The following is a 15,141-nucleotide window of genomic DNA, read 5'->3' as shown; positions in this document are numbered from 1 at the left end:
CCTAATCAAATAGATCATAGACCTAGTTCTGGTTTGTCTTTTCTCGGAATTACCACGTATACAAAGTGGGTTACATGACAAGTCTCAACCTTATGAGCCCAGCTTGACATAAGCATTTTCATGGTAGCCCTATGGTAGAAACAAAAACATTTTTATTTTGCCTAAACCACCTTACAATTATTTCAGCACACTTTGTGTCACGTAACTGTTGTAACATTTTAACTACAGGAACACACCACAACCTGCCAGGCAAGTTTTCCTCTGGGTATGGTCCAGGTCTAGCTTAACATGGCTAGCTAGCTTATCTAAGCCTAGGCCTAGGATAGCCTAAATATCCTAGGCTACTCCTAAACATTACGTTTTTTTTTTTTTTTTCTTAAAAGGGCAGTAGTTGCTTACCTGATTAAATAAATCTGCTTTTCAAATCCTTCCTACGCCTGAATCTAGCTAATTTTGCGCAACACATAAAACTGACATTTTTTTATGCTAAAACGCACGTTACCGCAAGACACTTCAATGGGTCTTCAAAAGGGAACAGTTACTGTCTGTCTCTGACGCCGGTTAAATCGGATTGTCAAGTTGATGTCAACCGTCTTTAAGGACTAACATGGAGAGGCGATCTCCCTGCCAAGCGTGTGACATCGGGCAGCCATATTAAGACTCCCTGTCTGGCAGTGTTTTTTTTTTCTGTGTGGAATGAAATATAGAATTCGGACGAAAGGCCATGCGCTGGCACCTTTGTGGTCATTCAGCGCTGAAAGGGATACTGAGAGGAAAAAGGCCTTAAAGATGTAACAGGAGGAAAACCTCGAGTTGCTCTATGAAGCAATAGTTAGGAGAGAGTAGAAAGTAAGATGGAAGAAAAAATATGAACAGTCACGGTAAAATGAATGATAGGGATTGCAGCTAGGGGCCGAAGGGACATTGCAAAGAACCTTAAGCAATGCCTATAGCGTTCCGGGTGAGGTGCACTGACGGGACAACCCCTCCTACGGGGACTTTACTGTAGAGACAAAATACTACTGCAGCTCATACGTTCTTTTCTCTTTCTAGTGTTATTATTTGAAGAAGATGTCATCTTATTACAGGTAAGTTAATCATTAGTACGCAATATGATTTGAAAGATTGTTTGTCCTGAGGTCAATTGTAGTTGAAGGAAGGAATTTTACATCACAACAGTAGATATATTTTAAATATTGGAAAGCGTTCATACCAAAGGCAGAAAAGGCTAGAAATGTAATTTCTCTCTATTTTAAGCCTTTGGAACGGTAGGCTATTTAGAGAGAACTGATAAATGAGGACTACCATAAAAAAGTAATTTTGTCTTATTTGGAATAAGACTATTCTTAAAAAGGGAGATAATGATAATAATATCTGTCGAATCAAATGGCATAAGCCTAATGTTTGTTTTGGCCAAGATTCTTTTCCATGTCGTTGCCATCCTTATAGGCTATATATTTTTTTAGTTGGCATGATGATTAGTGCAAAGAAATTATTCTTACATATTCGAAATTAAGTTGTACTTAGAATAAGGTTGAAATGATATAACATCTTACTAAATGAGTAGTTTGAGGACATAGGTCTAGCCTCAACTAGCAAACTTTACATTCTTGTTATCACTTGATAAAAACAAATTAAAACAAGATTTTTTCTTTTTTTGCATATATAAAGAATACAACAATTTTCCACTACTAAATAGATAAGAGAATTTTTTCTACGGTTTATTTATGACATCCTAAAACATTCTCGTAGTAACATGTTTAAAAGACTGCATTGTTTACACAACCAGTAACCCTATAGGCCTACTGACTATTAAGCATTTTTAATAACAAGCAAGAAATCATCATTGCTCTTATGTGCAACAATAATAAACTGAAAATATAAGATATGTTACTGGAGAAAGCGTTTCCACTGTTATCAAGGCACTATCCGACTAGCTCAGTTGTGCTTTGCTTACCTGTAAAATGTAATTCTGTTTCCTCCTTGAAGAATTCTTGTACCCATATCTGTCATTATAAACTGCAAACAAAAACAAAAAAATTCGCTGGACACACTGGGCGACGATTTAAGTAATGCCTACAGTGCACCGCATGAGGTGCACTGACAGCACTAACCCCATACATGGTTTTGTAAGTTGCATTCCTTTTCAAGATGACCACATCGGTTACACATATCTGTCCCGTGAGGCATGCAAGTCACATCCTACATCATTTTTATCATTATCACCATGAACATCCTTTCGAATTTGGCAGGTTTCTTGAATAAATAGCCCAACCACAAGTAAGTTGCCTAAGACACTTTGACCAGCTTCATGTTACTACCCATAAAGCGAAAAAAATTACTTTTACGCTTCAGACTATTTTGACCTTGAAGCATGTTTGTCTTTAGGAGTTGCTTTGCAGACAAAACTAATTCGAAATGGGCTGACCTGGATGGCAACCCAGTTTAGTCATTTTTCAAACTTTTACTGATAAAATTGAACATATCTCCCAATTATTTGCATAAAACAGAGCTGCTGGACTTCAGCCTCCAAGATGTACATTGGGTTGTTCATCTCCTGGATAAGGAACTTCCTACTCCCCAACAGGTCATTTGCTATTACAAGAAAAAAAAAAAGCCACACAGCATTCAAGAGAGCTGGAAGCCTGCCTTTCAATCTTCTTTTTTAAGGAATGGAGTTTCCCTCAGTTTCTCATATTTCTACAGCTGTCTTTTCAGATCATTATGTTGTAGATAAACAGAATATAGAATTTAGGTAAAAGGCCATGTGCTGGAACCCATGAGGTCATTCAGCACTGAAATGGAAACTTACAGTAAAAATGTTTGAAAGACATAACAGGAGGAAAACCTCGCAGTTGCACTATGAAACCACTGTTAGGAGAGGGGGAGAAGTAAGATGAAAGAGAGAGAATATAAATGGAGGTACAGTAAAAGGAATGAAAGGGGTTGCAGATAAGGGATGAAGGGACGCTGCACAGAACTTTAAGCAATGCCTACAGTACACCACATGAGGTGCACTGATGGCACTAACCCCCTATGGGTTATTACGTTGTTGCTATTCCCTTTAGTCAATATAAAAATGTCTCACTGTTATTCCAACTTATTATCACTGCATGTCCATATTTACTCATATATTTTAATCGGAATTCCCCAAATGGTTAACTGTAGGCCAAAAATTTTTTTAGAATACTGCCATCCATTGAAATTTGATAGAAAGACTGTCACTGGAGACTTGTATTTCATCCAGAAATGCAATGCCTTAATTTTGAATAAGAAACACATCATCATCATCATCATAAAGCCTTTTACGTCAACTTTCATTTTTAATGGATTAGACTGAAGTAGAACTCTACATTGCCCAATGCTTTTTTTTACCCGAGCTCATTAGCTCTACATCTTCAACATATTATAATAAAGAGTTAAAGTGCACTAGCTAAACTGTACAAATCATAAGCTTCTCCAAGGCACACTGGCAAGTCTGATGCAAATTACTGTACTGTAAGTGGTTACAATCATCCTGCATTTTTTAACCCCTCTGCAATACTAAACAAATACTAAACAAACACTTTTATATCTCCCAAACATTTAAGATGAAACTCCAGTAACATCTATCAGGCAAAACTATATTTTTCAAAATAAATTACACTGCCGTATGTATATTACCATATGAATACCATGGTTGAACCGCCAGAATTAGAACAAAAGATTTTACCTGTCTGACTCCTCCACACGGGCTTGGCTGTACTTTTTATTCACCCTGCAGCATATCATTCATCCATGAAAGTCAGTGATGAATCTATCCTCCAAATTGTAAGTACAATGACTGCAATAAAAATTCCAATCTGAGAAATCATCTGGTTATCAGTGTTAGTATTTATTACAAGAAATAATACACAGTATAAGCCTTATTAAAAACTACCCGATGGAGATAATTATGTGTTAGATTTCTCCCAAAGATGTTTCTTGCCGAACAGCTGCATTGATTTATCATGTGACCTACATCCCATTCTCATGAAATGTCTTTATGCAACAAAATTCTTTGATAGCACTTGGAATGATTATGAAACAATACTTCCCTGGCCAACTACAAAAGCCATTCCACTTATGCGTTAAGAGTATTGGTGAAATTTTTTTAGTTCCAGAAGAAATGTATTATTTCAAGGCCCTTCAAAGTACATGATACAGTAGTTTTTTCTACAAGGTTTCTAACATTTTACTAACAACTTTTCCAATCACACCTAGAATTGAAAATCTTCTGAACATAAGCATAAATTTTCTTCAAAATTATCACTAAACCCTTCTTACTCAAGACCAGCTTTAATTTTTCAAAAAGGTTGCATACTCCTCCCAAAAACATGGCAATGATAGTATAGTAAAAACTATGGCCAAACCAGTAATTAATATCCTAGCATGTTAAGTTCAAAAACTTGAATACCCAAGTGGGAAAAGAGCAACTAAAAAGATGATTGGTATTGTTTACAGGGTTAATGACGTCCGACCTCATACAATACTATCGATATGTTCAGAATTATAAAAGGCAGAGTCATGTCCAGAGTGCACTCTGCAGACTTTATCATTAATGAAGACATTTCAAAGACAGGTGTTTTAAGTAATGAAAAATGGAAAAGCATCTAATTAGGAAAGTGATGTATGCGGGTGTGTGATATTGCTGCCCAATGAGAGGGTCCATAACCACCACAAGAGAATGGAGGGATTTCGTCAGATGCTAACTGAGCAGGGGTGGAAACTTGGTGAAAAATACCAATGATTCAACTTACACACCATAACTTGCACAAGTATACACAAAAAATTGTTTTGATCCTCTTTCTATATTTTAGCTCTGAATATCTCAACTATCTTCAACACTAACAACCATCAAACATTGCGAGTGCCAAACCTCTAAGCCAAATTTGGGCTTTCTTGAGCATGCTTTGGTCTACCTTGCATTAATATTAAAAATGATGAAAAAAATCAACACTTAGCTAAAGTATCCTCAAGGTTGTTATGCCTTCTGTATGGTAAGTTACAAATAAAACAAATTTCAAAACATTTCCATTTATTATCACAATAATGGTAGAAAATGAATGCCCTGCAGGACTGCCATAACACCATACAAGCAGCCCCAGTCATAGTTTTTAACAATTACAGACAAATGCTTCAAGAGGTGACAGCTAAGCCCATAAACTCAAACTACTCAACAAGTACTGTATACAACTTAGTAACTGACGTGATAAAAGAATTGTACAAAGGTATTTTCTTAACAAATGTTATCAGCCGGATAAAAAGTGATAGAAACAGATCCCTCTGCTGTTTTTTCTATATTGGAAACAGTTTCAGTATCAGCAGAAAAAAAGTACAAATTCACTTCTTTTATAAGCTCTTTTTATAAGATTCCTTAACACTAAAGAACATACACCTTTTCTCCATAGGGAAAAGTTAGTAAACACAGTTTTCTCATTATTCACACACGCTTCCATTATAAGATGGTCTTAGAAAAAAAAAATAAAGCACAAAAACCAATCAGCCATTTTCTTAATTGCCATGTGTAATCTCGTCCATCTACTGGCTGTATGTGAGTCAGGGAAATGGAGGGTGGGTTATTCTTATACAGTGTAACTTCATTTATTTAGATATACAATTTAAATATAAAAAGAAAAATCCTTAAAAAAGCCTCTGATATTTGCCAATTAAGTAGCAAAAATATCTTTTGCTAAATTTTCTAATTCTCTACTTGTGGGCTTCTACAATTAGCTTAGTCATTGCACATGCAAGGTAGTCCACCTGGCCCAGAAGGGGCTCCACATCCCATTATACGGTGGGTAAAAAGCCAATATGGACCAGACAAAATTAACTATCTCCACATCCTGGTCGGATGTTTAAGTTACCTGAATAAAGGTTGGGTAACTGGTTATATCAAAAGCGCATCCATAATTTCATATCTGACAGTTCCATAGCCAACTATATCCCCTTCAAAGACAGTCCATATAGTATACATCAACAGATTTTCCAAAATGCAATTCACCTTCTTAAGGTAATTACAAAATAATCTAACAACTGGATGCATGTAAAATCAATCCACAACCTATTCGGATCACGGAGATACCTCATCTATCTTTCAATTCTTTGGTGACAAAATAACATACATTTAACCAGACAAGACAAAATAACAAAATATAAAAAGGAACTGAATGTCACTCATTAACTATTCAAAGGCAAAACTATCAACATATTGGCCATTTTCTAAGTTGCCAATGTCAATAACAAAACCAACTTAAGTCAGCAAAACAAGAGAACCTTAACCACTTAAGTTGGATAAGCATGTGGTTAATCATGCACTTCTGGAACCAATATGGTAACTGGAATCAGACAAATGATGTCAAAAACCACATTACACACCTACATATAAAATATTTTACATGGTTACAAACAATAGTACCAAGCTCAATACAAACATCCATTCATACTAAAGTTAATAAAAAATCATTAGACTAATGAGATACATATACGTCAAACACAGAAAACACTCATCCGGTGACTCTGTTAAGGGACCAACCATCAAGTTCATCTACCTCAGAGGTCCTTAACTCTGTCCTCTTTACAAGATATGGGAAAGTGTATTTCTGCTAACACCAGTTTTCAAAAGTAGAGAACGCTTCTATTTTGATAACCCCCATCAAACTTGTAGGAAATCTGTAAGAAGTGTTGTTCTCCTCTTCTCGACTATGTCCATTTGGTTTTCCAAATCTCCTCTATCAGTCATCTCAGCACGTTCAATCTTCCATGAAAGATTCTCAATTTCAGCTTCTAGCTGTGCTTGCTGATACTCAAACTGAAAGTAAAATACAGTTTCAGTGTATAAAGAAAAGCACTTTGAAGACATTAAAAAGAATGATCTTGGCAATAACAAAAATGAGGAACATTTCTGATAATTTTGGAAGATAATAGCCTTCCAACCTTATTGGTAAAATAGGGTCTTAACATTTCCCATAAGTCATTTCCTTCTCTGTAATCAAATTATAATTTATTAGAACTTAACTTTGTTCAAAACCTTTGTTCCCCATAACACTGAATTCCAAGCAAATCTTTACTGCCTTTAAAAGTGGTCTGAAGCAAGTAAAATTCTCCTAAAGATCTGATTTATACCAAACAACTGTAAAATATGGCTATTTTACATATTTAATAATTAGCATTGATTCACTATTTCTATCTGGTGTTTTGTTTGCTTGTGCTGTACACTTGTTTTTTCTTGGCCTCCATTTACCTAAAACAAAATAATTAGGAAAATTTCAGAAATCAAATTTCCATACATCTAGTAACTACTAATTTTAAAAAATAAAACTTAAAATACAAAAAAATTACCTTTACTCTATTGATTAATAGCAATACACACTGAGAAAAATACATCTGCTGAATTCCCTCTGTATGCCTTCCAATATCACATCAAGCAAATAAGTATTTTATCTTTCTATCTTTCAATTACTGAATGTTCTTAAGCAGGTTAAGATATACATACACCTTGAGATTTCTTTTTAAATAGGAATATATTTGTTAATATGTATTATACATCTCTGAGTTCTTGATATCGCTATCACTAACAGGGACCCACATTCTTGGACATTGATATTGAAGTAATTAATAATAATCTTTAAGTAAAAATGTGATAAAACATTTTAAATCTGAAACATTAAGACTTCCATCTCTCCAAACATACTAACAAACAAAGGGTGGTCGGCTCAGTTTTACATATTTGTTAATGGTTGTATGGAAGGCAGAGACTTTACATTAAACTGATAAATTTTATATGAATAAACTGCTTCATAATGGGCTTGAAACTTGGCTACTCAAGAATTTCGTAAATAAATTTGAATGTAGAAAGTTATATTCTCTTAAGATAAACTTTAATAAAAAACTTAAAACTTTTGAGTTTAATAACTCTGTTGCACCTGGTTATTGTGGGTTACACGTTAGGGTATTGTCAATAGTTGTGTGTAAAAGAAAAGTTTATTGTAGTCATGATACTCTACTAAATGATATAATGGGTATGGTCATTACTTGTATGCCGTATGTGTTAAGAGGTATTTAGTCTCTGTATAGTGATAGGCATGTTGATTATTTGTTTTAATTACTTAACCATCAATTAATTTACCATATTTGATGTTATCTAAGACACTTTAACAAAATTGCTAAAAAAAAATAAAAAAACCACTTGAGGGTGATTTTACCCCAGATGGTCAGTACCACCTAACCCAACTCCATTATATCACTACTTACTAGAACACATTGTATTATTATTATTATTATTATTAAGAAACCTCAATTATCTAGATCTTCATTATCAACTCTCAACATTATCTGATAGCACCAGACAAAGAGCCAAAGATATACTGTACACCAATACAAAATAAATTTCGAAAAATTTTAAAAAACCACTCTCCTATGGTTGGCAATGCTGTGTGGCCAAAGGAAAATGTTAGCAACACTGCTTACACTCATGAAGAGACTCAGAAAGGGTTTTGGGGATGGGGAAGGCCTGTGTTATCATCATGTATTATTATACCAGCAGTCGCTGACCAATAACCAATGCAACTTATGACTATTCAACTTTACAGGCATTACAAGACCGTAAATTTGTTGATATGACTCCATCGAGAAGCATACATTCGTTAGGCTTTATGTTAATAGTAATACATTCAACCAGGTACCAGACTTTTGGCTTGTCTAATATTTAATTGCTCTTTCTTACAATTAACAACCACTTAATATTTCATGCAAAACATAGGCATAAACCACAGCAAGTAACAACATAAACAACTAAACTGAGAAACAGCCAATGTTACTTATCATAACTATCATTCATTTATTAGGAGTTGCTTAACAGTTATTGATTTGTTGAAAACTTGCTAATTGTCAGTTGTGGCTTCCACGAATGAAAATAATTCAAAATTTTATTCATCCTCCACACAATGGAGAAGATCTTAGGAAAGTATACCACTAAATTGTAGCTGCAGCTGAGGAAACAAACATGAAGTCTGTAAAACATTTTAAAACTGGCAAAAGCAACATCCCAAACTAGAGAATCACACCTTTTCTTTATTTAAAATTTACTGCATTTGCAAATAAAGGTAATCTGCATTTTGTTAACTCGGCTTTGTTAATTTATGAAAAAGTGTACCTCCAAATTATGTTTTATTAAGACTAATGGCAGTGAGGATGTCGGTAGTAATCAGTCAGCTATCATTTGGCACTACATGGCAATGATGATGTCTGTGAAACTCAATCAGCTTATGATTTTAAGAATATAAAAAGTACTAGAATACAAATGGGACATAACTGCAAAATTCACAGTTTATAATATGACAATACAATACATGCAATATAAGTGAATAAAGTATATGAAATCTCCTTTAAATACAATTGTATTAAAAATTTTTTTTGTAACTAAACTCTGTCAGCCATAGAAAATGTTTTGTATTGCAATGCTAGCTTTAAAAATTACATGCTTAAATACACTAAAAACTTTTCCACAAATATTCCCTGCTGAAATAGGGAGGCAAATTGTTTGCGTATGTATCTTATATGCTGCCCAATATAGTAAACTGTGTAATATTAAAATATCCCATCTTCATTCACAAGATCAATATAAACTGTGCAAATGAAAATCACTACACTACTACTATATAAATATACTACTGTACACCATACATAAATGTTCTACAGGAACTAGTACAATGTGTGGTTAAAGAATAATCAATTAATTACGGGAAGTTTTCTGGTGTCACAACTACTAAGGTCACAATGCCATGGTTATGAAACAATTATGATTCATTTACAAAATTTATATCCTCAAAGTACATATGGCTATGTGTGTTTTAAAGTGGGATATTTGTTTTCATAGAAGAACTTGTACTACTTGTAACAAATTTCCAAGTTATCACTTGAAAGTTTGGCAATTAGCCAGAGGAGACCCATAGTGGAAAGGTATTTACAAGCACCAAATTCCCAACTGCTTACGACAAGCCATCATAGTCATTGGTTTTACTTTCTTTTTTTGTATGTTAGGAGCTGGTTCAACTGTTAATCATAAAATAGTCACTATACTAACCAGATCTTTTCTAGGTCCAGACTCGAGGTAATAAGCAAAGGGATAAGTATTCTGAAGTGTGTAGCGGCAACGGGCAAGAAGCGCAGCAGCATCCAAGAGGTACTGCCAGTCAATCCAGGTACCTGTTCCAGCCATAACTTTTTCTTGGATCCTCTCCCGAATTTTGGACAATGTATCCTCTTCCAACTTCAAACTCTTACTATGATTCTCCCACTGACCAAAGAAAAACATGAATATCATACAACACCTGTTTTAACATTTTGCAAAATCACAAGGATTGCACAGAGTACCAGTGAATACTACTATTATACCTTCCATATCAGTCATAATAAAAAGTTACATGAGCATTTCAATATCATACACATCAGGTTAAGCTAGTAATTAAAATATAAAAAAGGTTAATCAGCAGTTCCTGATTTTAACACAAGAGGAATCTGAATATAAAAACATCAGTTAAAATTGTTAGGTTAATCAATGCTACCTCCAACCGACCAAAGAGTTCAATGTCTTGCTAATCATTAAAAACATAAGCATCCCATTTAAATAAGAAATATAGGTCTGATGTCAATTATAACAATCAAGCTCTTTAGTGAACCTGGGCCATAAAAAATTAAGCTACACAAACCCTACAAGGAAATTTCTATTTTAAGTGAATGAGAGGCAGTTCAAAAGCAAAACGGAACACATACTTACACGTTCATAATAATGGAGATACTTTTTGAGAGCCTCCCTAGCTTGTGCATGAGCAGATTCATGGGCGATATTGGGATTTTCTTTGTAACGTGAGCATTCATAATACTCCGAGCCATGGGTTTTCCAGCAACCCAAACACATCCAGCAAAAGTCATGCTTACAATTATAACATTGCATATGATTGCAACCACCATTTTTTTCAATACAAATGTGGCACTTGGGACACTGAAAAAATAAAATTTATGTAAATATAATTAAAAAAAACACACACACAAGTAAATGGTATCAAATTCTGAAGACATTTTGCTATTGTATAACAGTAAAACTTCAAACTAAATTCAGACAATGCAACAGTGGTTTTTCCTGGCAGTTAACCCTTTAAGATTCAACATATTCCTGATGACTGAGATCCTGATGATGTGGTAGTAAATTTAAATAAATTCATTAAAAAAAATTTCTGCACATGGAATCATTTGAATGACATCTGCAATCTCCCTTAACTAGGAAGATCTACATAACAGACATGCTGAAGAGGTCATCGTTTTTTTTTTTTTTTTTGGGGGGAGGGGGTTTATAATATTTCACCTTTACCCTTGCATTTTCCTGTATAGTACCTGCCATACTGTAAATCACTGGAAAAGCAATTTAGTGGTTTTGCATTGTGCAAAAAATTTCATTACATGTTGAACAACAAGTACCTTTTATCGAGGATTTAAAGTTTGTTGGCAATGTAAGTATGGGCATTTCATATTTAACAATAACACTTTTATGATAATGACGATGATGAAAAGAAGTGAAAGGCACACAATACATACCTCTGAAGATAAAAACAGAGTACCTAATGTAGTATGGAAAGGAATGATGGAGGCAGCAGTGTACTCAGAAAATCTACTTATGAATATGATGAAATATGAACTGGAAGGTATTGACACAAGGGTCCAATACAAATTGATGTCTAGAAAGGTTTGGGGAAGGTTGGGAAAGTGAAAAATGGAATGGAAAAGTCTCAGAAGCAGAAGCACAAGGTATAACAAGAAAAATGCTACCTTGGCTTTATGCCAGAGAAATCATTAACAAAGGCAACCTTACTGAGGCAGCTACAGATGTACCATGCAAAAGAGAGGTCATACCACATCTCTGTGGATCTTGAGATGGCATTTGATAAGTGTACCAAGATAAGCAATTTAAAGGACATTATGAGAGCAAAGGATATCATAACTTTGGAGGAGGCTGCTGTGATCTGCCATGAGCCTATGACCTAGTGTTAACATCTGATTCAGTTGAAGAAATTGCAAAAATGTTCAAAAGATGGAAAATTGAAATGAAGTCAAACAAAAATTGGTGCAATCACAACATAATTTATGTGGATGAGGAGGAAACAAATGGAAAGTTACAATCAGGAAAATGACTACTAGAATACTGTGGGAGGTGTGTGGAAATGAATGAAATATAAAATTTAGGCTATAAAACCAAGCACTGATGTATTTTCAACCACTGAGCACTTGGGAGAGGTGTGGGAGTGAACTTAGCACTATACTATGTCAACTGTAACAAATGGTGTTACTGGGGTGTGAATATCTTATGAATACCTTATAAGGCCTTTGTGTTTTGATGGTATAAATTTTGATGGAGCAATGAGCACTTATGGCCAGAATTTTTCATGTCACTTCTCTCTTACTCTCTCTCCAACATAGCTGGATCCACAACAGCTGTCTTACAACAGGATACATAATTCATTGCTTCGATCAACAGCAGTAGCACAGATTTTTCAGGGAATGTGCCCAGGTGCCCCTCCTCAACCCATTTGAGTTGAACAAACATCACCCACTTGTGAAACAGATGCACTATGAATATGAGAGAGAGAGAGAGAGAGAGAGAGAGAGAGAGAGAGAGAGAGAGAGAGAGAGAGAGAGAGAGAGAGAGAGAGAGAGAGAGAGAGAGAGACCCAGCAATCTTTAGAAAAGGCCATACACTCTGTAACTGCAAGAATGGAAAATGTGGTCCAACAAGGGATTGGTCTTCATAAGAGAAGAAGAAGGGGAGAGGGAACGAGGGAAAAGAAAGTTCTAGGGGAACCAGGAGTCACCTCCGGTGCAGGAATACGGCTAGAAGAAATGTCCTGCTTTGTTTGCCTCCACCTTCTCTAATAACAATCCAACTAAGGAGAAGACCAGGAAACACATTCAGGGCTGGACTAAGCATGCAAGAGTATCCTAATCACAGGAAAAACCTTATGGTGCATCCATAAGGCCTGTAGTAATCAACTTACAGATTCTCAAGTGGTGCATCTAGAAAACTGTGATTTATAAGTGGTATGTTGTAGGTTGATTAGATTCAAAATAAGGAAGATTTGTTGACAGGGTGTGTCCACAAATTGAAAAACAGATTTTAATAGTTCAATTGGTTTGGATAAGTGATGTAAAAGGGTAAGGAGCACTCAGTAAGGTAAATAGCAGATATGAATGTTTCAAGACAAGACCAGTGGAGAGACATAAAAGTTATGGAGAACGAGCAAGTATGAAGCCCTACACACCTGGGAGTTCCTGCAGAATAGTACAAGACTGATGACAGTAGAGAACTCATTTAATATCTAATCCCATACAGGACATTCAATAATGTTGATAATGGGCTTTAGTAGTTGTCCCCAAAATCAGATATTTCTTTTAGGGATTTTGTCCAATACTTGTTGCAATTTGGCTATTCACGGAAAATAATGTTTTTTTTTTTAAATGTACTGAATTCTATAAATTTGTAAAATGGGCCATGAAGTGTGCCCAACTGTCAAAGTGAATTCAAAACATGAGAAATCATAAGGTTTGCCCAGAATGGTTTCCACCTCAAACAAAAGAACCTATGATGAGAGATCCTTTATGCACAAGGATAACTTTGCTATGAGATCTCATTTGTTTCAACCACTTCAGTCACTCAAATTCTACAAGTAGGGCAGTATTCTGTCCAGCCCAAGCCTGGATCTAGTTGAGTTACTATTACAAAATTTAGATATTCAAAATTACTTTAATGAGGCCAAGTTACACTGACAGACTCCCACAGGGCTTGACAAAACTAACTGATTCTCAAATGCAGTGGAACAAAGATGGTTGACATGCAGCGGTAAAAAAAAAAAAAAATACAGCTGAGCACTGAAAGGACAAAACTGAGAAACTTTAATACCACACAACTACTGGGTTCACCCATGATCACGGAAAATACAAAAAAGTTTACAATATAAATTATGGGACACATACCAATACCTTATGGATAGTCACCTTACAGCGCAACAAGAGATATTTTAGCTTCTCCTTAAAAGGTACCTTTCAACCTATAGTAAAATATTTAGGTTTGGGTTTATGTTTGTAGTGTGAAAACATCTATTCACTTACATCTTTGGTATGTGCACTAATGTAATTTGCAGTTTCGCTATCATCAGCACATTTAGTTAACCATCTCTTGATAGTTTCGCAATCTGTTGGCGCATGATAATCACCCCCACATTTGTAACTGTAAGAAAGAATTATGAAGTTTTAAATTCTAAACCAAACCTCAACACAGTACAAGACTGCTACAGTTCTGTTTACGCTCTACAGTTACACACCAACAGAATAGACAGGTGATGGAAAAACACTGGGGTCTTCAGAGAGCACATCCTGACTCTATAAAACCAACTCATTAGAACACCTCAAGATTTTACCATTGTATCTTTGCAATAAAAGCCTGGATCAAAAATTTAAAATGGTACACTGACCAGTCTGGATGAACCACTATCATCACTGTAATAAAACTTACAATATGGCCTACTTACTACCAGTGCCTCAGGAATTAACAGCAAGAAACTGCAAGCTTACATTAAAATAGAAATAAATGTTAATATGAGAAATTCAAATAAACAATGCAAATACAGTTCTATTATATCTAAAAAACATACAAGAGAGCCTAATTAGCAATATCTAAAGATAAACATTCAACAGAGAAGAGAGTTAAAGATTTTTTAAGGAAATTCAACAGAAATCAACAAGTACTGTATATCCAAAGTCAAATTAATAACACAAGATTTAAAAGAGAAAATGGGGAAGTTCATCCTTAATGACAAAACTGTTTACAGCAGTACTCGGAAATACAAATAATGGCAGCACTCGACAGAGCTTTACCAGAAATGTTCACTGATTAAACATGACTTGAATCTAATAACAGTTCTGTTTTGACCATTCAGTCTGACAACCTAGTAACAGAACCATTATGTTATTCAGTCCATTTGACTAAAATTTTAAAATCTGAAACAATTGCTCTGGTCAGGCTATGAGCAGAATGCAGTGGTCATGGGCTAATAATACCCACCTAAAAGATCAAGA

General features: G+C 35.0%; 1 protein-coding gene across 3 annotated transcripts in view; it reads right to left on the bottom strand.

Moving 5' to 3' along the window:
* Positions 1-5,039: 5,039 nt before the first annotated feature.
* Positions 5,040-15,141, bottom strand: part of ari-2 (E3 ubiquitin-protein ligase ari-2) — a 34,411-nt gene continuing 24,309 nt past the window's right edge. For all 3 annotated transcript variants that reach the window (XM_067123823.1, XM_067123825.1, XM_067123824.1), the window contains exons 5-8: positions 14,176-14,293; positions 10,796-11,020; positions 10,103-10,315; positions 5,040-6,829 (exon numbers count right to left, since the gene is read on the bottom strand). In XM_067123823.1, coding sequence (XP_066979924.1) covers positions 6,674-6,829; positions 10,103-10,315; positions 10,796-11,020; positions 14,176-14,293 — 712 coding nt within the window. In that variant the 3' untranslated portion in view covers positions 5,040-6,673. The remainder of the gene's footprint in view (positions 6,830-10,102; positions 10,316-10,795; positions 11,021-14,175; positions 14,294-15,141) is intronic.

This window comes from Macrobrachium rosenbergii, chromosome 21 (genome assembly GCF_040412425.1).
Source record: "Macrobrachium rosenbergii isolate ZJJX-2024 chromosome 21, ASM4041242v1, whole genome shotgun sequence".
Taxonomy (NCBI): Eukaryota; Metazoa; Arthropoda; class Malacostraca; order Decapoda; family Palaemonidae; genus Macrobrachium; species Macrobrachium rosenbergii.
The sequence above is the reverse complement of the archived record's forward strand: the minus strand, read 5'-3'. Positions and strand labels throughout refer to the sequence as shown.